Here is a 26,694-nt window from a genome sequence, read left to right as displayed (position 1 = left end):
GCAGAGTGCAGTGTTGAAGACATACCACCCAACAACACATGAAGTGAGCCGCAGCAAATAGATGGCTGTTGACACAAGGAGTAAGACTTCGAGACAAGAAGTGACCATGGCTGGTGTACCCGGGAACCATAACGGCCACCCCCCGGCGGGGACGGGGCCCCCCCGCCGGGAGCCCCAGGGGTGCTGATTCCCACCCGGGGCCCTCCGGTGAGGATCCCGACCCGGGGCCCTCCAACAGTACTGGTACAGGTGACTCTACAACAGACGATGAAGGTTACTGCCTAGTCCAAGGCAGAAGTGGCAAGAAACGGGATAAGTCACAGCGACAGGGTGAGCAGCACCAGCAACCTCAACACAACAACAACGACAAGACGAAGACAGTGAGTGGCACACCCTAATCTTTCCTGCAATGGGATTGACAGCAGCAGAGAAGTACAGATGGATTATTGAGGCCGCCCGCGCCCACAGAGCAGAGTATCGTATAGAGACCAGGTGTGTAGGTGGCAATGTTAGTGCACGGGTGCAGGGGCACAGTGCCCTGAAGTACTTCACAAAGACCAGTCTCGAGTATCAAGGTAAGAATGTTAAATTGTTGGAAGCAAACCCACAGACAAGACAAACTAAAATTATAATTAAGAACTATAGTATTCATGTTGACGTGGAATTTCTCAAGGACTATGAACAGATTGTTTGGGTCGCGCGCAACACTGGACCAGGGGGACTGCTCAAAAATCAAGCAATTGCTATGTGGAAGGGAGACCTGCCGCAAGTCATTCAAATACCAGGCATGAGGGAGCGCAAAGTGGAGAGGTATATTGGCAACCCGTCCTTGTGTGGCAACTGTCAGCGGTGGGATCACAGAACGTGGCAATGTGATCGCTCAATTAGGTGTGGGTGTTGCAGTGGATCTCACGACACTAAGCAGTGCCTAGCTAAGCTTGCATCGGGTGGAGGTGGCGGGGTAACACCTAAATCTGCCAACTGCAAGCAACCCCACCATGCTTGGAACAGGTATTGCAGGGCGAGGCCTGCATGGCGGGGCTCGAAACCACCGAATCAAACCGCAGGTGGACCAGTGAACAGGGGCGGGAATGGCACAGTTGACAGTACCACAGCAAGCCAGGGTCCAGTTCAGGGACCAGCCCAGGGTCCAGCTCACAGTAGACCGACAACAGTCTGGGGTAGTGATCACTCAGTGAACAGGGGAACCCAGGGTGGGGTGGGGAATCAGGCGTGGGGTGGGGGCGGTATAGCCAGCCACCACCGCTCCCCCATCTCTGAGGCCTTCCCACCTCTCTCCCCACCAGGGAACCCACCCACCCATACCTCAATCTCTACCCACGGTGTCACACCACCACCACCACCACCTACCCTCCAAATCCATACCAATGAATCAGACCCCTCCACTGTCTCCCATCCGCCTCCCCCTCCAGGCACTCCTGACCCCCTGGAGGTCGTCACTCAGGTTTGTGTGGCAGCAATATTAGACTGCATGATAAAATCTCATCCAGTCGTCCACCAAATATTGCAAAAGCAGACGGAACATGAGAAAGCCCTCTGCCAGATTAAGACGACTCAGGAACACATCCTCCAAATCCTGCAACGGCAGAGTCCATCAAGTGGAGGACCTGCAAGCCAGAGCCTAGTGCAAGATGATGCAACACATACTGCCGAGGTACGTCAGCAGACACAACCAGGACACCAGCACATCAGTGCACACAGTAACACCAGTGTACACAGTAACACCAGTACACACAGTAACACCAGTGTACACAGTAACACCAGTGCACACAGTAACACCAGTGCACACAGTAACACCAGTGCACAAAGTAACACCAGTGCACACAGTAACACCAGTGCACACATTAACACCAGTGCACAAAGTAACACCAGTGCACACAGTGACACCAGTGCACACAGTGACACCAGTGCACACAGTGACGCCAGTGCACACAGTAACACCAGTGCACACAGTAACACCAGTGCAAACAGTAACACCGGTGCACACAGTAACACCAGTGCACACAGTAACACCAGTGCAAACAGTAACACCGGTGCACACAGTAACACCAGTGCACAAAGTAACACCAGTGCACACAGTGACACCAGTGCACACAGTAACACCAGTGCACACAGTAACACCAGTGCACACAGTAACACCAGTGCACACAGTGACACCAGTGCACACAGTGACACCAGTGTACACAGTAACACCAGTGCACACAGTGACACCAGTGCACACAGTGACACCAGTGCACACAGTGACACCAGTGCTCACAGTGACACCAGTGTACACAGTAACACCAGTGCACACAGTAACACCAGTGCTCACAGTAACGCCAGTACACACACAGTAACACCAGTGCACACAGTGACACCAGTGCACACAGTAACACCAGTGCACACAGTGACACCAGTGCACACAGTGACACCAGTGTACACAGTAACACCAGTGCACACAGTGACACCAGTGCACACAGTGACACCAGTGCACACAGTGACACCAGTGCACACAGTAACACCAGTGCACACAGTAACACCAGTGCACACAGTAACACCAGTGCTCACAGTAACGCCAGTACACACAGTAACACCAGTGCACACAGTGACACCAGTGCACACAGTAACACCAGTGCACACAGTAACACCAGTGCACACAGTAACACCAGTGCACACAGTAACACCAGTGCTCACAGTAACGCCAGTACACACAGTAACACCAGTGCACACAGTGACACCAGTGCACACAGTAACACCAGTGCACACAGTGACACCAGTGCACACAGTGACACCAGTGTACACAGTAACACCAGTGCACACAGTGACACCAGTGCACACAGTAACGCCAGTACACACAGTAACACCAGTGCACACAGTAACACCAGTGCACACAGTGACACCAGTGCACACAGTAACGCCAGTACACACAGTAACACCAGTGCACACAGTAACACCAGTGCACACAGTGACACCACACACCATGGAATACACGATGACACATGTGAACATAATAATTACACACGTGCAGCTGATGACAACCTCAAAATGGATAATCACAATAAAGAACATCTCACTATACTGCAATGGAACTGTAATGGAGTTCGCAATAGAATTAATGACATCATACAGTACGTCCGTGAACACGAAACTGACGTCATAGTGCTACAGGAGACGATGGTAGGTGATGACTTCAACCCAAGGTTCAGCGGTTATCGCAAATTCTCCCTGCCCTCTGGGGAAAGAAAACAGGGTCTCATCACTTTTGTAAATAACAACATTCCCGCACAGATTATTGATGACCTGCACATGGGGGATGAGTTTGAATCACTGGGAGTAACCCTTTACTTAAACAATAATGCCCTACATATAATCAACCTATATGTCCCACAGAGTAAACTTGACCTTGACACACTGCCTGAGTTTGTTAATGAAGACCCTACCCTGCTGGTTGGTGACCTGAATGCCAGACACCCACACTTTGGTGCCAACTGTCATCAATCCAATGTCAATGGACGGAAACTGTCACTCTTTGTCAGGGGAAGTGAAAACCTTAGAGTCCTGGGTGATGAACAGCCAACTCACCTCAGAGGAGGAAGATTAGACTATGCTCTCCTGCTGAATGCACAGGACACGGATGCCAGTACACACATTGTGCACAGTTTATGTAGTGACCATTGGGCACTGATTACCACCGTCGACATGAGCAAGAGAAGGAAAGAGACAAATAAAAGAAAAAGATTATCACTCGGACCAGATATGAGGCCGCACTTCATAAACAGGATGAGTGACTGGTTCACAGAATACCAAATCCCAGAAGACATTAACACATTTCTTGATGACCTTAATCACCAAATTGAGAGCTGTCTAAGAGTTCCGCGCCGTACGCCTAGGCGAAGTAACCCTCAGAGGAAGAAAATAAAATGGTATGAGAATGATTACATAAAGATGCTTAGCGCAAATGTGCGAGACATGAGTAGAGAGTACCGGAGACATCCCACTGAAAGTAACCAAGAGTTGTTTAAAACTGTGTGTCAAGTAGCCAGGGAAGAGAAGATTAAAGAGCGGGAAAGACAATGGCTTGAGTTCACTAGCTCTATTGGACGGGAAACATCTGCAAGACAAGTGTGGGCAAAAATTCAGATAGCTAAGGGTGGCAGAGCCCGGCCTGCGGCTCACAAAGACCCCCAGGGTAAGGCTGAGGAACTAATTCACAAGTGGAGTGATGCAGCATCCTCCTCCTCTCTCCCTGCAGAAATCAGCAGGGAACAGCTCCTGCGACATGATGACAGAAGAATTAGGATAACAAGAGCACTGTCTAGTGATGACGAATATGGGGAACCAATCACAGCCCAAGAAGTAAGGGGCGCTATGAAAAAGGGTAAAAGTACAGCACCTGGTGAAGATGGCGTCACCTACGACATACTCAATGCACTGTGTGAAGTGTCTGGGAATCCACTACTCTACCTGTTTAACAAGTCATTCCTAAGTGGAGTGTTGCCCACACAATGGAAACACGCAATAATTATTCCCATACCGAAGCCTAATGACCCTGGTAATTACAGATCTATCAGTCTCGTGTCATGCACTTGCAAGATGCTTGAAAGGATCATCCTAAACCGACTGTTACACAAAATAGGCAGGTTAGGGGAGGGGGTCAATGGATTTGTTAAAGGACGGAGCACAGCAAATTGTATAGTTAATTACTTGGCTAATGACACGGCTAGGTACTCTGTATTTGTTGACATCAAAGGAGCCTTCGACAAAGCACAGGGGATTGCGATCCTGGACGAGCTTGCATGCATGGGTGTCAAGGGGAGACTCATGAAATGGGTTGAAGACTACCTCACAGGAAGGAAAGCCAAAGTTTGCTTCAATGGAGCAGTCTCCAGAACAATGAATATGGAACTCGGGACCCCCCAAGACGGAGTCTTAAGCCCTACACTATTCAATGTACTTATGAACGCCATTGCAATTATTGATTTTCCGGAAGGAACACAACAAGTGGGATATGCAGATAATGTCCTAATACAAGCTCCCACCTTGGGAAAAATTGAACAGTCCATTGAACTCCTTGGAAGGAAATGTATTGAGCTCGGTTTCACTCTCTCCACAAACAAGACGAAGGCATACTCCCATCACAAGCGGAGAGCAAATGTAGAACTGCAAATTAATGGTGTAACACTTGAATGGGTTGACCACTATCGGTACCTTGGCGTCACTGTCGGCTCTAACAAGGGAAAGAAAGAGGAGCTCAATCAACTCATAGGAACATGCAAAAGTCGACTCAGGGCACTGAAAGCTATGACCTGGAATGGACATGGAGCCTCTATTGGCGTGCTTAAAATGATGTACACAGCCTATGTGCACTCCGTCATAGACTATGCCGCACCAGTTCTGTGCACCTACTCCCAAAGCGATATGAAAAGGCTTGAAAGCATTCAAAATGAAGCCATGACAATCATTCTTGGAGTTCCAAGAACTGCCAAAACGTCTAATCTACGAGAGGAGTTGTCCCTTCCCAGTGTTAAAAGCTAAGTATTGCTAAGAAAAAACTGAGCTCTGTGCTACTTTCAGGGGGAAACAGGAGAAGCAAAAAGTGGCATCACAGAGCAGTCTGCTACCTTGAAGAGCTTCACCTGCCTGAGCAAGCCCGTGAGCTCCAGCCTGTAGAGAGGTTACCTCCCATGGAGGATGTCTCATGCAAGATCATCATCAATGAATTGGCAATGAAAAAATCAAACATGATACCACAAGAAATGAGGCACAAGTATCTCGAGGAAATTTATAAACAAGCCGGAGATGAACTAGATCAAATCTACACTGACGGGTCATCTAATCCGGTCAAAGGCAGGGCTGGTGCAGCATACACGGTAATCAAGGATAATACTTTCCAACGCAGAAATGAAGAAAAAGCACGTATTGAGAACTATGCCACTTCAACGCAAGCAGAGCTAACTGCCATTGTTATGGCGTTAAGGTTTCTTGAACGGAACACTAATGGTGCAGTGATTTGCACCGATTCAAAAGCAGCACTGCAAAGCCTAAGTAAAAATCAGGCAGAAAATCTTGCAATAGTCGCTGAAATTAAGAGAGCTGTGAGAGTACTTACCAATCAGGGAAGAGTCATCAAGTTTCTGTGGATCCCCTCCCATGTTGGAATATGTGGGAATGAACGAGCAGATGTGCTGGCTGCTGAAGGCGCTGAAGGAGACCATATTGAATACTTCATACCCACGACTCAACTAGAAATTACAGGTATTATCAGGCAACATCACCGAGACAAGGTAACTGAGGAAAGGAGGATAGAAGCACAAACCAGTGAATCTGTACGATGGTACAACATGGTTGCAGCTGGCAATCCCAATCATTATGGCCGAAGAGGAGGACGACGAGGGAGAGAATCAGTAATAGCGAGAATCCGTCTTGGATACAAATATCCATGGAGATTTGGAATGGAAACAACAGTTGATCAGCGAAGTTGCAGAATCTGTAGTGAGAGTGATGGACAACTCCTTGACCACTATCTACATGAATGTGAACACCTGAGAGACATTAGGAATATGTGTAGAATAATAAACCCCACATTGTTTGAGTTAGGAAAACACTATTTGTCAAATATTGATACTGTTCTTAAAAGATTTCCCCATTTTGCACCCGCAAGATAACTTAAGCTTTTAAGGGTTGATAAATGTTAATCTTCTTGCTTGAGGAGCTGTTCACTTGAGACAGTTAAGCAAGTCCCAGCTGTATCTGGGTACAAGTGACAGGATGAACAACCAGCGGGTTTTCTTTCTATTGGGGAGTGTTGTACATTCTGCTATGGCGGTATGTCCACTCACAAGATGAGTGGCGCTGCCCAATAAACTCGCCCCTCGGGGCAAAATTAAATTAAATTATTAAACCATGGATTCTTTTGCTTCTCGGATTTTTCCTTTTGGACCGGGATAAATCTGTTTACTGCCTCTTGAAACTTTTGGGTGAAATAATCCATCATGTCTTGTACAGACTTATCTCTGAGGTCTGTGTCCCATAGTATATCCCTTAGGAAACTTCTCATCTCCTCATAATTCCCCTTTCGGTACGCCAGCTTTTTGTTTCCTAGTTTTACTTTTGGGGAGATAAATCCTAGCTCTACCAAGTACTCAAAGATCAATACACTGTGATCACTCATTCCCAAGGGGGCTTTCAACTTAACTTCCCTTATATCCCAATCATTTAGGGTAAATATCAGATAAAGCATGGCTGGTTCATCTTCCCCTGTGTACTCACCTAGTTGTACTCACCTAGTTGTGTTTGCGAGGGTTGAGCTCTGGCTCTTTGGTCCCGCCTCACAACCGTCAATCAACAGGTGTACAGATTCCTGAGCCTATTGGGCTTTATCATATCTACACTTGAAACTGTGCATGGAGTCAGCCTCCACTACATCACTTCCTAATGCATTCCATTTGTCAACCACTCTGACACTCAAAAAGTTCTTTCTAATATCTCTGTAGCTCATTTGGGCATTCAGTTTCCACCTGTGTCCCCTTGTGCGTGTGCCCCTTGTGTTAAATATCCTGTCTTTATCTACCCTATCAATTCCCTTCAGAATCTTGAATGTGGTGATCATGTCCCCTCTAACTCTTCTGTCTTCCAGCGAAGTGAGGTTTAATTCCCGTAGTCTCTCCTCGTAGCTCATACCTCTCAGCTCGGGTACTAGTCTAGTAGCAAACATATGAACCTTTTTCAGTTTAGTCTTATCCTATACTAGATATAGACTCCATGCTGGGGATGCATACTCCAGGATTGGCCTGACATATGTGGTATACAAAGTTTTGAATGATTCTATACACAAGTTTCTGAATGCTGTTCGTATGTTGGCCAGCCTGGCATATGCCGCTAATGTTATCCTCTTGATATGTGCTGCAGGAGACAGGTCTGGCGTGATATAAACCCCCAAGTCTTTTTCTTTCTCTGACTCCTGAAGAATTTCCTGAAGAATGTGTGTGTGTGTGTGTGTGTGTGTGTGTATTCACCTAGTTGTGCTTGCGGGGGTTGAGCTCTGTTCTTTCGGCCCGCCTCTCAACTGTTTCTACTACTATTTTTTTTCTTTCTTTCCACACCACACACACACACCCTAGGAAGCAGCCCGTGACAGCTGACTAACTCCCAGGCACCTATTTACTGCTAGGTAACAGGGGGCATTCAGGGTGAAAGAAACTCTGCCCATTTGTTTCCGTCTGGTGCGGGAATCGAACCCGAGCCACAGAATTACGAGTCCTGCACGCTATCCACTAGGCTACCAGGCTGTGTGTGCTTGTGTGTGTGTGTGTGTGTGTGTGTGTGTGTGTGTGTGTGTGTGTGTGTGTGTGTGTGTGTGTGTGTGTGTGTGTGTGTGTGTGTGTGTGTGTGTGTGTGTGTGTGTGTGTGTTTCCACTTCTAGACATCTATATGTGCTCTATGTTCTTCTCTGGAATTCTTATTGTATATGGTTCCCTGAAGATTTCATTTTATACAAACACACTTTGGAACTTTCCGTTTAATGTTTCACACATTTCCTTTTCATTTTCCGTGAATCTATTTCCCATTTTCAACCTCTGAATATTATCCTTTACCTGCAATTTGTTGTTTATGAATCTATAGAATAGACCTGGTTCTGTTTTACATTTGTCTGAAATCCCTTTTTCAAAATTTCTTTCTGCCTCTCTCCTCACTGCCGTGTAGTTGTTTCTCGCATCTTTGTATCGCTGGTATGTTTGGGGGTTTGGCCTCTTCCTGTATTGATTCCATTTTTGTGTCTTTTGGTCTCTGGCCTTCTCACAATTTCTGTTGAACCAATCCTGTTTCCTAGTTCTGCATCTCTGTTTTGGTATAAATTTGTTGTGCCTTTATCACAAAACCTTATATTTCACAAAACTTGACATACATCTCATTCACTTCCTTACCTAGCTACCAGTCTGTCCAATTATACTCACTAAAAAAATTTCTATGGTTGCCATAATGTCCTCTCCTAAAGTCAGGTTTTTCAATTGCATCAACCTTCTTATTTTCTTCCAGATTATAACGCATTGCATACTTTATTCCCAAAAAGACATGGTCACTTTTACCCAAGGGAGAAAGGTACTGAATGTAAAATATTTCTTCCTCCTTGGTAAATATCAAATCTAGCATGGAGGGAACGTCCCCTTCCCTCATCCTCGTAGCTTGTTTAACATGTTGATACAAGAATGTTTCCAGGATGAGATCTACAAATTTACAGGTCCAAAAATCTTCTGTTTTAGCTTCATATGCTTCCCAGTCTATGGATTTCAAGTTGAAGTCGCCTACTATCAACAGTCGTAAACTATCATTATCCGCTCTCGCTGTGATCTCTCTCATTATTGTTATAAGACCTTCTCGTTTACTATCTAGCTCTTCCTTTGACCATGTGTGTCCTCACCTAGTTGTGTTTGCGGGGGTTGAGCTCTGGCTCTTTGGTCCCGCCTCTCAACCGTCAATCAACAGGTGTACAGATTCCTGAGCCTATTGGGCTCTATCATATCTACACTTGAAACTGTAGATATGATAGTGTGTGTGTGTGTGTGTGTGTGTGTGTGTGTGTGTGTGTGTGTGTGTGTGTGTGTGTGTGTGTGTGTGTGTGTGTGTGTGTGTGTGTGTGTGTGTGTGTGTGTGTGTGTGTGTGTGTGTGTGTGTGTGTGTGTGTGTGTGTGTATGTGTGTGTGTGTGTGTACCTTCAGAAAAATAACTATCATTATGACATTAACGGAACATTCGATGCTTGCCTCCTGCAGGTGGTGCCAGGAAGTGGGCGAGGCTGGCAGCTGTTCCGGGTGGAGGGTCGCCGCCGAGGGAGCCCAGGTGGCGACCTGCGCTCCGTCGCGCCCCTCGACTACGAGAACCCCAGCCACAGACGAGGCTTCCGCTTCAGAGTCCAAGTGACAGACATGGTATGGTTACCCGCCCACCCCCTTGCCTATTGCAGCGTTGGTGAGGCATATTATTGACTCAGGCCGCAGATAAGTCATGCTGAAATAACATGTTTGTATTCAACTGTGCCATATATATCTCTCTATCATTATCCTGGAACGAGGACCCGGGCTGGAAGACTGCCTTTCATCAAGCAGGCTGTTACCTCTAACCTCGTGCCTTGTGCCCGCATACTGCGTTATTTACATCGCTAAATAATACAAACGTAATGATGTTTTTTGAAAGCTCGCAGACACAATTAACGATCAAAGAAATCTTGTTAAAAAACGAAAAAATTAATTTCTCATTCAATTTTGTCTTATGATAGAGGGACTTATTAGATTACGGGGAGGAAATTTATTTATATAATTATTTATTAAATTTTTTATTGATGATCATTTTGTTTATCGTAGCATTTAATATGTACTGATAAGCAGATATCGGTACTGTACTAAATATCAGCTTGTACATATTGTACTGTATATCAGCTTGTACATACTGTACTGTATATCAGTTTGTACATACTGTACTGTATATCAGCTTGTACATACTGTACTGTATATCAGCTTGTACATACTGTACTGTATATCAGTTTGTACATACTGTACTGTATATCAGCTTGTACATACTGTACTGTATATCAGCTTGTACATACTGTACTGTATGTCAGCTTGTACATACTGTACTGTATATCAGCTTGTACATACTGTACTGTATATCAGCTTGTACGTACTGTACTGTATATAAACTTGTATGTACTGTACTGTATACTGTATTGTATAACAGCTTGTTCAATGACCGTTCTGCTTTCTCAGTCGATTCAAGTCTTCTGTGTCTGTATGTTGCATGTGACAAGTGATAGCAGTCTCGGCTCTCTGTAAACATTACCTGCCTCCACCACACACACACAAAAGAAAACCCTGCTCATGTATCCGTCTCCATCACACACTTGTCATAAGGATATATATCACTGGAACTCTGCATATCTCCGCCCTTGCAACTAGTCAGCAAAGAAGAGTCTTCCCTTCTAACATGTTTTATATTAGGGGAACGACGGTTGGGAAGACAAGTATCACGTTGACGGTACCTGGGTGAACCTGCGACTGGTGGACGACAACGACAACACCCCCACCTTCAGCAGCGACCAGGCCCACCTCACCCTGCCGGAGGACACGCCCCCGGGCACCCTCCTCGCCACCTTCGTCGCCCGGGACAGAGATGGGGTGAGTGATGCCCAGAAACCAGATGTTTCTGCTGTTGATCATAGCTTCCCCCGTTTTCCGTTGAATAGATCTGTTACCCAGATTCATTCATTTTCCTTTACTTTCGTCATATTATTATTATATATTACTATTATTATTATTATTATTATTATTATTATTATTATTATTTATTACTAGCTGTACCCGGCCATGTGCGTTACTGAGGCTCAGCAATGAGCATGAGCCTCAGCAACCTTCCCTTGTCCCCCGTCCTTCTCACTATTCCCCTTTTCATTGTCCCCTCGTCCCCCCAACCATTCCCCCCCCCCTTACTCTCGTCCTCTCATCCATCCTCCACTCTACCGTCTCCTCATCCTCCCCACCATTCTCCACTCCCCGTTCCCTCGTCCTCCTTACCATCCCTCACTCTCCTGTCGCCTAATCCTCCCCACCATTCTCCCCGTCCTCTCGTGTGGGGAAATTCCAGGCAGCTAATCTCTCTTTTTCAAATTGACTTTAATAAAATAAAGTTATGTCTTGTTTATTTTTCTTAGTAAGTAAGAATTAATTGAGTGGACTGTATATACTGGTAAACTGCCTGAAATCTTCTTACACACTATTGGGAGGGACAATTGGTAGCCTAAACCACTTTGTTATGGCTCCTTCTTAAACTACCAATTGTTTACCTTTTAATCTGTTATATTTCAGTACACCACATGTAGTGGTCTAATCTACTTAATAATAAGTAATTATGACTACTACTACTAATAGTATAATGTCTTAGCTGTGCCAGTAGAATGGGCCTAGTAAGGCGTGTAGGTGTAGCCTCAGATTGGGTGTGGCCCTGTGCCTCCTGGTGCCACGTAATGACGGCTTGTGGGGAGAACAAAGCTTGGCAAGCAATATTAATGTGTATGAACCAACTGTCTGCTCAACTTCTTGAAGCTCCTCTCACAATTTACCTGTATGGGATGCAAGGAATTAATCAAAGTTCCCTAAACATATCAATTACAGGTATGGCATGAACTGTGAGGGCTATAAATGGGGTTCACGTAGTGTGTTTTTGGGGTTCTCCCACGACCTAACCATCTACCCATCAATATTAAACAGTGCACTAGAATAATATACAATACTTGGTAGACGGATACAGTCGTTGTTGTGATGTTGTTAGGCTGTGTAGCTGGTGTTGACACGTAAATGGGGTGTCTAGCTGTTTACACCAGTTCTAGAGCCAATACAGCGTGGTAGGCTGTTCTGGTTTTTTGTTGTTGTTGAGATGTGGGCGCCTCCCTCCCACTCCGGGGCCAACGCCCTTATGCTGGTTCCTCTCTCAAAGTAATTTTACATTAACAAGGGAACCTAGCTGTGTAAATAATTATATTCAGTCTTATTGAATACTTTTTTGTTAACTCTAGATACTAAACTAGTCTATTAGCAATGTTTCATAATGTAAATATACGATGACTTCCATGACGTCACGGAGTCGATGACGTCACGGAGTCTCCCATTTTCCATCCTGAAGGGAATACAGACTACGGGAGACTGTTTTATTTGTGTGTGTGTGGTTGTGTGTGTCGGTTTCCCGACATAATTCCCAGGGGGCAGAACACGGGTCGAAGTCCCGGTAAGGACTGCGATCACTTTATTCTTCTCCCTCAGAATTATAGTGCTGCTTTAATTTGAGTTTACATTGTTGTGCAGCAGTCCGTTGGGGACGTATGTCCCATACTGGCGTATCGGGTGCTGGAAGTCGTTGTACGTCTTCTTTCCTGGCCAGTTCTAAAGGTACTAATTTCTCTAAAGTTTTGAGAGTAGTGTTGCCTTTGCATTTTACTTTCACTATTCTCAAGATGCCCTGGCTGTCTGGATGAACAAAGACTATTTCTCCTATAGGCCACTCCGAGCGTGGTCCATCACTATCCACCAGAACTATGTCACCAGGGTTCAAGTTAATTCTGTTATAGGGATTGTTTGCCCCGTAATGATACTCCCTCAGAGCTGTTAGGTATTCACGAGTCCATACGTCATTCCACCGATTTATCACCCCTGAAAGATGTTTGAAACGTTGAACCAAATCACTCTCTTTGACATATGAAGGATCCTCTGGTTCCTCATCCGTAAGGGACACAAGTGTTTTGAGAGGTCTCCCATACATCAGATGAGCTGGACTTAATGGTTCACGCTGCAAAACATCATCAGAGAGGTAGGTAAGTGGTCGGTTGTTAACTCGTGCTTCTATTTCTATGATTACTGTTTGAAGCTCCTGAAGGTCAATCTTATGGCAGTGTAGGGTTTTCCGTAAAGACCGTTTCACCGTACCAACCATCCGTTCATAGAAGCCTCCATGCCATGGTGCTCTGGGAGGTATGAATTTCCAATAGCACTGCCGTTGAGTTAGGGCTGTGCGTACCTTTGGGTGTGTCCAGATTTTCCTCAGGCATGCTTCTCCTGCCACCAAGTTGGACCCATTGTCTGAAATCATTAACTTGGGACAAGATCTACGTGAAGCAAATCTGCGGAAAGCCTGTAAGAATGCTTCGGCACTCATATCGGGAGTCACTTCTAGATGGACTGCCCTTGTTGTGGCACAAGTAAAAAGACAGATATAGGCCTTTACTGGTTTCTTGTCTTTAGTGCCTGTCAGTGTTAGTGCTCCTGTGAAATCTACTCCTGTTGTCTCAAAAGGATGAATATGTACGACTCGTTCCTTCGGAAGTGGAGGAGGGCCAGGATATGGACACACTCTGGCATCGTATCTCCGGCATACAACACAGGATTTGATTATGGATTTTACTGTCTGTCTACCTTGGGGTAGCCAGTACTGTTGTCTTAATTCTGTGAGAGTATCTAATACCCCACCATGCAGAGTGCAGTATTTGTGTATATGTAACACAATTAGTTTGCTTACTATGTGGTGACGAGGGAGCAATATTGGATTTTTTGCTTCCAGATCTATGTCAGCATGTTGTAAGCGTCCTCCGCATCTTATCAAGTTATAATTGTCAGTGTCTAACCAGAGACCCAGATCATGTTGTAGCTTCTTAGGAACATTGTCAATTTCTGTCCCGAATGTGTCGGTCTGAGCTCTTTTAACCCAGTACCTTAAGGCACTAGGGAATTTATGCTTGATTCCTATTTTCTTTAGAAAATCAAACACTACTTGGGTGACACCTACAAGTTTGTTCAGTTCAGAGTACCGAGCAGGATCAATTACCAAAGTCCGAGGTAGTTCCGGGTTCTCAGTGGGAACAGTGACATTGGTCACAATGACTTGCGGCTTTTGTTCAGGCCACTGGTCGCTGATTAGCCACTGAGGTCCATTGAACCACATCTCTGCCTTTGTTAATTGCCGTAAAGTCAGGCCTCGGGAGAGATAGTCGGCTGGATTCTCTTTAGTAGGTACATATCTTAGTTTATACCCTGCTGACAACTCTCGTATTTCCTTAATGCGGTTACTCACGTAAGGATTCTTACTGTTATTGTTTTTAACCCACTGTAGCACTGCCTCATTATCTGACCATACTACTGTTTCTGTAAAGTGGATGTGGCTTAAGGCCTTGATCAGATAATGAGCCAATCTTACACCTAGCAGTAAGGCTGTTAATTCCAGTTGTGGCAGTGATCTTTTCTTTAAAGGTGCCACTCTGGCCTTTGATGTGAGCAAATTGGCTTGCCCATTTGAGACCAGGTAAGCTACTGTACCATAAGCCTTTCCTGAGGCATCACAAAATACATGCAGCTTAATTGGGTCCTTTTCATTTACTACTGTGTTCCTAGGGAACTTGACAGACTCTAGGATGCTTAAATCTTTCACTAACCCTTGCCATTTTTCCTGTAGGGCTGGTGTTAGAAGATCATCCCAGCCTATCTTTTGTTGCCAACATTCCTGTATTATCATCTTCCCATTAATTAGTATTGGACTTAATAAGCCTAATGGGTCGAAGGGTTTGCTGACTTGTGATAGCAATTTTCTCATTGTTAAGTTAGTGGTATCTGTCTCCACTGACTTGATTGTCAACTGATCGGTTGTCGTGTTCCATTGGACACCTAGTACCTTTGTCATCTCGGGTACTTGGTAGTCGGGAAATTCAGTTGTGATCAGTTGTTTTAATTTGTCATTGTTAGAGACCCAAGACTGGAGAGGCATATTGGCTCCCATTAATTCTCGATTGGCCTCATGGTATATGTCCAACAGCTTACTTTCACTGTTGGTTGTTCCTTGAAAGTTATCCACATACAGGTTTTCGCTAATTTCTGTCTTGTTCGGGCTATTGGACTTCTTCAAGTGCGTGTCCAAGGTAGCTTGAAGCAGAAATGGTGAGCTTGTGGCTCCGAACAAAACAGACGCAAACCGATAAGTGATTATTTCACTGTTTGGATCATTAGGATCCTTAATCCATAGGAACTTTGTGTAGTTCCGGTCTTCTTCTTGAAGACCTACTCTAAGGAAAGCCTTGCTAATGTCGGCCGTATATGCATAAGTCCCTATACGAAACTTTAACAGCACATCATAAAGCCTTTGTGTTAGGCTAGGGCCAGTTTGAAGGCAGTCATTTAACGAAACACTATTCTGCCCCATCTTAGCACTGCAATTAAATACTATCCGTAGTGGGGTAGTAGCAGAATTCTTCTGAACATGGTGGTGTGGCAGATAATGTCCTTCCTTTGGGTTATCATTTGTTACAACTTCGATAAATTTGTCATCGAGCTGCTTCTGTATTATTTCATGGTACAACTTCAAGTTCTCAGGTTGTCTTTGTAAACGTAACACCTGTGATCTTAATTGATTTTGTGCCATGAAGTAGTTGATGGGTAGCTGAGGGTGATTCAGCTTCCATGGTAACCTGACCCAGTACTGATTATCTCTGTAGATAACTGAGTCTAGGTATTGTTTATAAGTCCAGTCATCATCTGGGCTAGGTTGTTCAGGGACAATGCCGAGAGTTGCCAGGTCCCATAACTTATATACTGGGGGATCAAGCTCATCCTCGGAAATGTCTCTGAGTTGCAGTGGAGACTGTTCTCCTAGTCATGCAACCATTACTGTGTTGGCATGTTGGTGATCCACAGGTGCGGGTTGTTTTAGCCGTAATACTGGGCCTGTTAGTAAATAGCCACCTGCAGATGGTAACACGTTCATACCATGGTAATCTTCCTTTCCTATGATAAACTTATGGTAGACATCTGATCCCATAAGGATTCCAATATTGGAAAGGTTGTCCGATGTAATGTTATCAGCCAAAGGAATTCCCTTTTCTTCCAGGAATTTGGCTGTTGTTCCTAGACCTTCTATATACAGGTCTGTTGGGAATCTATCTACTACCAGTGCTGGTACTTTTCGTACATAACCTCCTAATCTTACTGTGGGTCGTACTACCCTGTAAGTTCGGGCTCCTGAGTTAGTCAGGAATCCTGCTATGTTTATCCGTGTCTCCTCTACAGGTGTAAGTTTCAGTTTATCTACCAACTCCTTGGATATAAAGATCAGTTGGGACCCTTGATCAAATAATCCACGTACGGTGGCTTTATTCTTTCCATTTCTAATGATCAATCGTGCAGTAGGTAGAGCTAATTTATGGTTAGACCTTGTCGTGAAGACACTTATGTCAGGTAACACAGTACAAAGCTTTACTGATGCTGTAGCTCCTTCCTCCTCCTGTGGTTTGGGAGACTTTATACTTGTGTCCCCACAAAGTGCAGTATGATGTTGACCCTTATGGCACTTATTGCAGATGCGCATTGCAGTTGTGCAATTGTTGGGATGATGTTCCCTTATACACTTGCTACATCTATGTAACTCCTTGAGTCGTTTTATGCGTGTTGCACGATCAGGGTAGCGTCTGCAATTGTACATGGAATGTGATTGCTCACAAAACACACATGGTCTCCAGACATTAACAGTATCTTGAGGAGTCACCGTTGTGGGTGACGCGTTAACTGTAGGTTTGGAGGGACCAACTGCATATGTTCCTACACTGCCCTGATTCCACTTTGTGGAGGGGGAAGATGTTTTAGCTTTGTTTGGAGTACTGTTTGTACTCTGTTGTTTACTATTAGTAGCAGACGTAGGTTTAGATGTCGTCTTTCCTTCTGGATTAACTCTTTCTCGTTCTATGATGGTTTGTAAATCCTTTGTAATCTCATTTACAGTCAAGGATGACTTACCTACGAATACAAACAACTTATCCAGTATGTCCCTGGGTAATTTTCGTGCCATATGGACTTGTATTATCCAGTCTGACTCATCCAAGTTCACTTTATTTTTAAGTGCCTTGAGCATGGACTCAAGCTCCAATCTGAAGGCTTGGAGTGAGACTGCAGTATTATTTGGAGGTTTAATGTCTAACAGTTTCTGTGTCAGAATTCTGATGGTCCTTTCAGGTTTAGCGTAATTATCTTTCAGGAGTTGCACTGCATTGTCATAATCATCATTTGTGTGATTTAGATTACAGACTACCTGATACGCTTCATCCTTCAAGACACTCTGTAAGTATGTAAACGTTGTCGTTTTTGGTACATTAGCATTAGAATCCACAGAATCGACAAATTTGCTCCAGAAACCGTCCCAACTCTCGTCTTCTGTACCAGAAAAAGTTGGTAAACTAAGTGATGGCAATTTGACTTCTGGTGCTGTCTGGTTCTGGGAAGTTGTGGTTACAATATTTATATTGGCTTTATGGGCATGTATGATATCATCAAAGTGTTGCAACTCTTTAAACATTGTATCTTCATAATCGGAATGTTCTTGTATAACATCTTGTAATGTTTCTCCACCAACACTGGTATTCTGAAGTAAAACTTGATATTCTTTCATTTGTTGCAACACACGGTCATATTTGTTCCGTGTAAGCTTAAGATAATTTTCCAATGCTACATAGTTAACTGGAGTTTGTTTACTCATGTCTTCACATGTGCTAATCTGCCGTGATAAATGATCCCTCAATCCTGTGAGGGTTATTTGGACATTTTTGACAGTAGACATCTTGGAAGTTCTTGTTAGTCGTATAGACTAGTGTCAGGACTATTTATGGCACTTGTATTAGTAAAGCCACTAGTTTCCGAACTAGAGCTACTTTTCATTTATTTAAATATACACTGTAAAATCATATACACTATAATTTGAGTGGTAGACCTGTATCAATGCTGGTATCCGCAAGTTAGCCCATCATTATCACTCTTGGTTGGTACAGAGACACAGGTTAACACTCAAAGGTGAAATGATTATAGTTAAATTATACTTATAGTTATATTCATATCATATTGACAACACAACTCGGGTTGTCTTAAATACTGCATAAAAATATGTACTTGCTAGGTTGTAATATGTGTTCAACTCTAGACAAGTCTAAAATTTTTACCCTTACACCAGGTTAGCACAATAAATTAGACTAGGTTGCTGTACAACACCAGTCTAAAATGTTCTACCCTTGTGCAAGAATTAGTAGTAAATGATGTGGCATGCAGTAAATGTTACAGTAATGGCAATAATAATGCAATAATTACAAAAAACATTTATAAGTAACTTATAAGCAAAGTAGCCTCTTATCAACCTCTTGTAATGAAATGAAAAAAGCACAATTGTTCCTTTGGTACTGCCAGAACAATAATAGTGTTGTTGTAAGTTCTGTTTGCTATGAGATTGAAAAGTTAGGCTAGAAAAAATGCAAAAAATATAGCAGTGTCTTCCTGCTATAATGTGTGTAGGTAATATTGCACTATATGTATATATAATATCTAGTTTCAAAGAACTAAATAATCCGGTTTGAAGGACCAAACTAATGTGGGGAAATTCCAGGCAGCTAATCTCTCTTTTTCAAATTGACTTTAATAAAATAAAGTTATGTCTTGTTTATTTTTCTTAGTAAGTAAGAATTAATTGAGTGGACTATATACTGGTAAACTGCCTGAAATCTTCTTACACACTATTGGGAGGGACAATTGGTAGCCTAAACCACTTTGTTATGGCTCCTTCTTAAACTACCAATTGTTTACCTTTTAATCTGTTATATTTCAGTACACCACATGTAGTGGTCTAATCTACTTAATAATAAGTAATTATGACTACTACTACTAATAGTATAATGTCTTAGCTGTGCCAGTAAAATGGGCCTAGTAAGGCGTGTAAGTGTAACCTCAGATTGGGTGTGGCCCTGTGACCCCTGTTGCCACGTAATGGCGGCTTGTGGGGAGAACAAAGCTTGGCAAGCAATATTAATGTGTATGAACCAACTGTCTGCTCAACTTCTTGAAGCTCCTCTCACAATTTACCTGTATGGGATGCAAGGAATTAATCAAAGTTCCCTAAACATATCAATTACAGGTATGGCATGAACTGTGAGGGCTATAAATGGGGTTCACGTACAGTGTTTTTGGGGTTCTCCCATGACCTAACCATCTACCCATCAATATTCAACCCGTTCTCGCAAATTCGTAAAGTCAATATTGACTTATTAACTACGTGCATAGGTGATATACTAAACATAATAGATACCCTTAAAAAGATTCATAGAAAACACCAACCTTACCTAACCTTGTTAGTATCTTAAGATAAGTATCTTATTGCTTCGTAATTACAATTATTACTTAACCTATACCTATTATAGGTTAGGTAATAATTGAAATTACGAACCAATAAGATGCTTATCTTAACATACTAAGTAGGTTAGGTAAGGTCGGTGTTTTCTATGAATCTTTTAAAGGGTATCTATTATGTTAAGTATGTCACCTATGCACATATTTATTAAGTCAATATTGACTTATTCAATTTGCGAGAACGGGTTGCAATATTAGGTATGGTCGGTGTTTTCTATGAATCTTTTAAAGGGTATCTATTATGTTAAGTATGTCACCTATGCACATATTTAATAAGTCAATATTGACTTATTAAATTTGCGAGAATGGGTTGCAATATTATTCAGTGCACTAGAATAATATACAATACTTGGTAGACGGATACAGTCGTTGTTGTGATGTTGTTAGGCTGTGTAGCTGGTGTTGACACGTAAATGGGGTGTCTAGCTGTTTACACCAGTTCTAGAGCCAATACAGCGTGGTAGGCTGTTCTGGTTTTTTGTTGTTGTTGAGATGTGGGCGCCTCCCTCCCACTCCGGGGCCAACGCCCTTATGCTGGTTCCTCTCTCAAAGTAATTTTACATTAACAAGGGAACCTAGCTACAATACTGTGTAAATAATTATATTCAGTCTTATTGAATACTTTTTTGTTAACTCTAGATACTAAACTAGTCTATTAACAATGTTTCATAATGTAAATATACGATGACTTCCATGACGTCACGGAGTCGATGACGTCACGGAGTCTCCCATTTTCCATCCTGAAGGGAATACAGACTACGGGAGACTGTTTTATTTGTGTGTGTGTGGTTGAGTGTGTCGGTTTCCCGACATCTCGTCCTTCCCACCATCCCCCACTCCCCTGTCCCCTCGTCCTTCCCACCATCCCCCCCCCCTCCCGTACATTCGTCCTCCCCGCCATTAGCCCCTTCCCCTTCCCCTCGTCCCCACCATCGCCCCCCCCCCTCCTGTCCTTGTCCTCCCACAATTTGCCACTCCCTCGTATGATGCATTCCCAAGTGATTTGCTGTTCCAATCAGAAAAATGGAAACATTAAATGATTTGATGTTCCTATCACTGAAAAATAAGAACAGTTAAAAAACGAAATGAAAAACAATGAAACAAATAGACTATATTCACAAAATGAACAGTATGATAAACAACACAACTCAATTCCAACGCAATGTCTCACAAAAAAATGTTTTTACCTGTCACATGCGTGATATCTATACAGTATGTATATAAAAACACGCTCGTATGCGAATGAAACTTTGTGTCAAAACTTAAAAGAAATCGATGAAGAACTTTCGGAGATCAGCGATTTTGAACAAACGAACATTTACATTTCTATTTATATAGACTAGCAGAACCCAGCCACGCGTTGCTGTGGCTCAGCAATGCGTGGCTGGGTTCCCCCCCCCCCATCACCCGTCTCCTCGGCCTCCCCACCATTCCCCACTCCACCATCCCCTCTTCCTTCCCACCACGCCCCACTCCCCCATCCCCCACTCCATCTTCCCCTCTTCCTTCCCACCATGCCCCACTCCACCATCCCCTCTTCCTTCCCACCATGCCCCACTCCCCCATCCCCCACTCCACCATCCCCTCTTCCTTCCCACCATGCCCCACTCCCCCATCCCCTCGTCCCCACCATCCCAGAATATCCCAAACTTCCCCATCCCCTCGTCCTTCCCCCACCATAACCCCCTCCCTTGTCCCCTTCCTAAATGGTCAGATGTTCCAATCAGTAAATTGGGAACATCAAGTGACCTGACGTTCCCATCACTGAAATATAAGAAAAACAGTTAAAAAATTAAATTAAAATATAAAAAATAAAAAACAAACTATACTCACCAAATGAATGGTATGGTAAACAACACAGCTCAATTCCAACACAAGGTCACACAACATAATTAAATTAACATGAAAATAAATCGAAATCTATAAAAATAAATTTATGAATGCAACCGGAAACATTGAAATAGAATTGTAACATATTTTGTATAGCATGTGTTGCTATTACGCGCAACAGATGGTAATGAGAGTTCTGCCTTCTCAGTCGATTCTAGTCGTCTGTGTCTGTCTGTATCGTGCATGTGACGAATGATGGCAGTCTCGGCTCTCTGTAAACAATGCTTGCCTCCATCACACACATGCAAGCACACACACACACACACACACACACACACACAGGCATGGAGCCCGTACTTTGTCAAGCACAAGATGAAGCTGGAAAAAGTCCAAAGGTATGCTACTAGACTAGTCCCAGAACAAAGAGGCATGAGTTATGAGGAAAGGCTGCGGGAAATGCACCTTAGGACACTGGAAGACAGAAGAGTAAGGGGGGACATGATCACAACCTACAAAATCCTCAGGGGAATCGACCGGGTAAACAAGGATAAACTATTCAACACTGGCGGGATGCGAACAAGGGGACACAGTTGGAAACTTAGTACCCACATGAGCCACAGGGACGTAAGAAGGAACTTTTTCAGTGTCAGAGTAGTTAACGGATGGAATGCATTAGGCAGTGATGTGGTGGAGGCTGACTCCATACACAGTTTTAAACGTAGATATGATAGAGCCCAGTAGGCTCAGGAACCTGTACACCAGTTGATTGACAGTTGAGAGGCGGGACCAAAGAACCAAAGCTCAACCCCCGCAAGCACAAATAGGTGAGTACACACACACACACACACACACACACACACACACACACACACACACACACACACACACACACACACACAAACACATACACACACACACATGCATTATGTTTTTCAAAAAAACATGATTTTACCTGTTACAGGTGTGGCATGTATATAGAGGTATATAAAAACACACACGTAAATACGTGTGGGTTTTTATATACCTGTTGAATGAAACGTTGTGTCAAAATTTCAAAGAAATCGGTGATGAACTTTCGGAGATTACAGCGTGAGTTGATCTTACGTCCAACAGATGACTCTTTTTTTTTTTTTTTAAAGCATGTTTTTTCCTGTCACAGGTGAGGCATGTATATAGTAGGAATATAAAAACACATTGCCATTTGAATGCAACGTTGTGTCAAAATTTCAAAGCAATCGGTAAAGAGGTTTCAAAGATTTCCCTAACATGAAAAAACGCAGTTTTTTTTTTCAACATGTTTTTTTCCATGCCACAGACGGGGGAAACATCTATATAATATGTATATAAAAACCCGCTCGGATTCGAATGGAAACTTGTGAGAAAATTTCAAAGATAGTGGTGAAGAACTTTTGGAGATTAGCGATTTTGAGCAAACGAGCATTTTACATTTATATTTATAGACTAGCTGTACCCGACCACGCATTTCTGTGGTTCCCACAGCAACCTTCCCCTGTCTCCCAGTCCTCCACACTATTCCCCCCCCCCCGATTCCCCGGCCCCTCGTCCTCCCAACCATTCCTCTCTCCCACGTCCCCTCATCCTCCCAACCATTCCTCATTCCCTCGACCCATTTTCCTCCCCATCAATCCCCACTCCAGCATCCTCTCGTCCTCCTAACCAATCCCTACTCCACCATCCCTTCGCCTCCCCACTATCTCCCACTCCCTCATCCCCTTGTTCTCTCCACCATCCCCAACTCCACTGTCCCCTCGTCCCCCCATCACCATTACCCCCTCCCCGGCCTCCTCGTCCTCCCCACCATCCCCCACTCCCGTCCCCTCGTCCTTCCCACCATTCCCCACTCCCTCGTCTGATGATGAAATGATCTGATGTCCCATCAGAAAATTGAGAACATCAAATGATCTGGTGCTAGATTCACGAAGAAGTTACACAAGCACTTACGAACCTGTACATCTTGTCTCAATCTTTGACGGCTTTGTTTACAATTATTAAACAGTTAATGAGCTCCGAGTCCCCATGAGGCTGTTTATAACATTAACATCTGTTGATTGGCAAATTTTCATGCTTCTAAACTGTTTAATAAATGTAACCAAAGCCATCAAAGATTGAGGAACGATGAACATGTAACTGCTTCGTGAATCTGGCCCCCAGATGTTTTCATCACTGAAATATAAGAAAAACAGCTAAAAAAAACAAAATGAAAAATAATGTAAAAATATAAAATAAACTATACACACGAAATGAACGGTATGGTAATCAACACAGCTCAATTCCAACGCAATGTCACACAAAATAGTTATATCAAAATTAAAATAAATCAAAATTTATGAAAATTCAATTTGTCAATGAAACTGGAAACATTGAAATGGAATCGTCACTTATTTAGTATATCATGTGTTAGTCTTATGTGCAGCAGATGGCGCGGTTTTTCAAAAACTCATGTTTTTACCTGTCACAGGTGAGGCATGAATATAGTAGGTATATAAAAAGACGCGCCTATTCGCATGCAACATTGTGTCAAAATTTCAAAGCAATCGGTAAAGAGTTTATGAAGATTTCCCCTCACATAGAAACACAGTTTCTATGTGAGGGAAACTCACACAAACATAAAAAACTAAGTTTAAAAAAAAAAAAATAATTTTACCATCATAGACGTGACATCTATGTAGTATGTAGATAAAAAACCTGATCGGATGCGCATGGAACGTCTTTTGCAAATTTCAAAGCAATCGGTGAAGAACTATCGGAGATTAGCGATTATGAACAAACGAATGTTTCCATTTTTATTTATATATATTATTGATTATTAAACTATTCACCTGCAACCGCCGTTATATGCTTCTTTCTCTACACTTCTCTTCTAATTTTCATGTTATGTGATTGAAAGAGAGGGAGAGAATTATCAGGATAAAACACCAAACCATTATGATAACACCCATGTATTTTTGGGTGGGAGAAAAGTTATGTAATGGCACATTTACACCAGCGACGCTCCCCCTGGCCCCATGGGGAGCCGCCATGGGAGCCGGTCGGCCGAGCGGACAGCACATTAGACTTGTGATCCTGTGGTCTTGGGTTCAATCCCAGGCGCTGGCGAGAAACAATGGGCAGAGTTTCTTTCACCCTATGCCCCTGTTACCTTGCAGTAAAATAGGTACCTGGCTGCTAGTCAGCTGTCACGGGCTGCTTCCTAGGGGTGGAGGCCTGGTCAAGGACCGGGCAACGGGGACACTAAAAAAAGCCCAGAAATCATCTCAAGATAAGATGGGCACGGCGGCGCCGTCTGACCACATGGGCACCGGCGGCGCCGCCTGACCACATGGACACCGACAGCTCCCCCCTGACCACATGGACACAAGCGGCGCCACCTGACCTCATGGGAACTGGCGGCACCGCCTAACCACATGGACACCGGCGGCGCCCCCCCTGACCACATGGACACCGGCGGCGCCCCCTGACCACATGGACACCGGCGGCGCCACCTGACCACATGGGAACTGGTGGCATCGCCTGACCACATGGACACCGGCAGCTCCCCCTGACCATATGGACACAGGTGGCGCCACCTGACCTCATGGGAACTGGCGGCACCACCTGACCACATGGACACCGGCAGCTCCCCCTGACCATATGGACACAGGTGGCGCCACCTGACCTCATGGGAACTGGCGGCACCGCCTGACCACATGGACACCTGCGGAACCGCCAGACCACATGGGAACTGGTGGCGCCCCTGACCACATAGACACCGGCACACCGCCTGACCACATAGACACCGGCGGCACCACCTGACCACATGGACACTGGCGGCACCGCCTGACCACATGGACACTGGCGGCACCGCCTGACCACATGGACACTGGCGGCACCGCCTGACCACATAGACACCGGCACACCGCCTGACCACATGGACACTGGCGGCACCGCCTGACCACATGGACACCGGCGCACCGCCTGACCACATGGGAACTGGTGGCGCCCCAGACCACATGGGAACTGGTGGCGCCCCAGACCACATGGGAACTGTTGGCGCCCCAGACCACATGGGAACTGGTGGCGCCCCTGACCACATGGGAACTGGTGGCGCCCCTGACCACATGGGAACTGGTGGCGCCCCTGACCACATGGGAACTGGTGGCGCCCCAGACCACATGGGAACTGGTGGCGCCCCTGACCACATGGGAACTGGTGGCGCCCCTGACCACATGGGAACTGGTGGCGCCCCTGACCACATGGGAACTGGTGGCGCCCCTGACCACATGGGAACTGGTGGCGCCCCTGACCACATGGGAACTGGTGGCGCCCCTGACCACATGGGAACTGGTGGCGCCGTCTGACCACATCCTAGGAAACAATTTAAGGTTGCCACAACGTATCTGGAAAGTGTTGGGAAGTAGTGGCAACGTTTGTTTTCACGCATTAGATAGGTAATTTTGTGTGAATGTAAATAAGTTTCCAAAACGTACTGCACGAAGCAATGGCTAAAAAAAAAATTTGAAACCTTGTTTCAAATATATATATATGTCGTACCTAGTAGCCAGAACGCACTTCTCAGCCTATTATGCAAGGCCCGATTTGCTTAATAGGCCGAGTAATTTTCTTTATTTTCAATAAATTGATTCCTATTGTTTTATTTTAAATATTATTATTATATTATATTAAGAACATAAATTATTGATTTAGTTATGTTAGTTTAGGTTAGGTTAAGATAGGTTAGGTTAGGTTAGGTAGGGTTGGTTAGGTTCGGTCATAGGACCTAACCTAACCTCCCCCTCCACTTCCCCTTCCTCACTCAGCCCCCTTCTCTTACCCCTCCCCTTTTCCCCCTCCTCTTTCCCTTCCTCCACATCCCCCCTTCTCTTACCTATCCCCCCTCCTCTTACCCCACTCCACTCCTCATCCCCCTTCTCATACCCATACCCCCTTCTCTTTCCCCCTCCATTCTTCCCTCTAGTCTTTCCCTTCCTCCTCTTCCCCTTCTCCTACCCCTACCCCTCATCCCCCTTCTCTTACCTCTCCCCTTCTCTTCCCCCTACCCTCTCCCCTCCTCTTCCACTTCTTTCTCATGACCCTTCTCTTACTCCTCCTCTTTGCCCTCCCCCTC

The 26,694-nt window shown here is 44.5% G+C and overlaps 1 protein-coding gene across 1 annotated transcript in view; it reads left to right on the top strand.

The window, feature by feature from the left end:
- The first annotated feature begins 409 nt into the window (after positions 1 to 409).
- Positions 410 to 26,694, top strand: part of LOC123751855 (putative neural-cadherin 2) — a 157,245-nt gene continuing 130,960 nt past the window's right edge. Inside the window, exons 1-3 of the mRNA XM_069333074.1 lie at positions 410 to 1,675; positions 9,771 to 9,926; positions 10,992 to 11,168. Coding sequence (XP_069189175.1) covers positions 410 to 1,675; positions 9,771 to 9,926; positions 10,992 to 11,168 — 1,599 coding nt within the window. The remainder of the gene's footprint in view (positions 1,676 to 9,770; positions 9,927 to 10,991; positions 11,169 to 26,694) is intronic.

This window comes from Procambarus clarkii, chromosome 29 (genome assembly GCF_040958095.1).
Source record: "Procambarus clarkii isolate CNS0578487 chromosome 29, FALCON_Pclarkii_2.0, whole genome shotgun sequence".
Classification (NCBI taxonomy): domain Eukaryota; kingdom Metazoa; phylum Arthropoda; class Malacostraca; order Decapoda; family Cambaridae; genus Procambarus; species Procambarus clarkii.
Note: the sequence above shows the minus strand (reverse complement) of the source record. Positions and strands in the feature narration are given on the sequence as shown.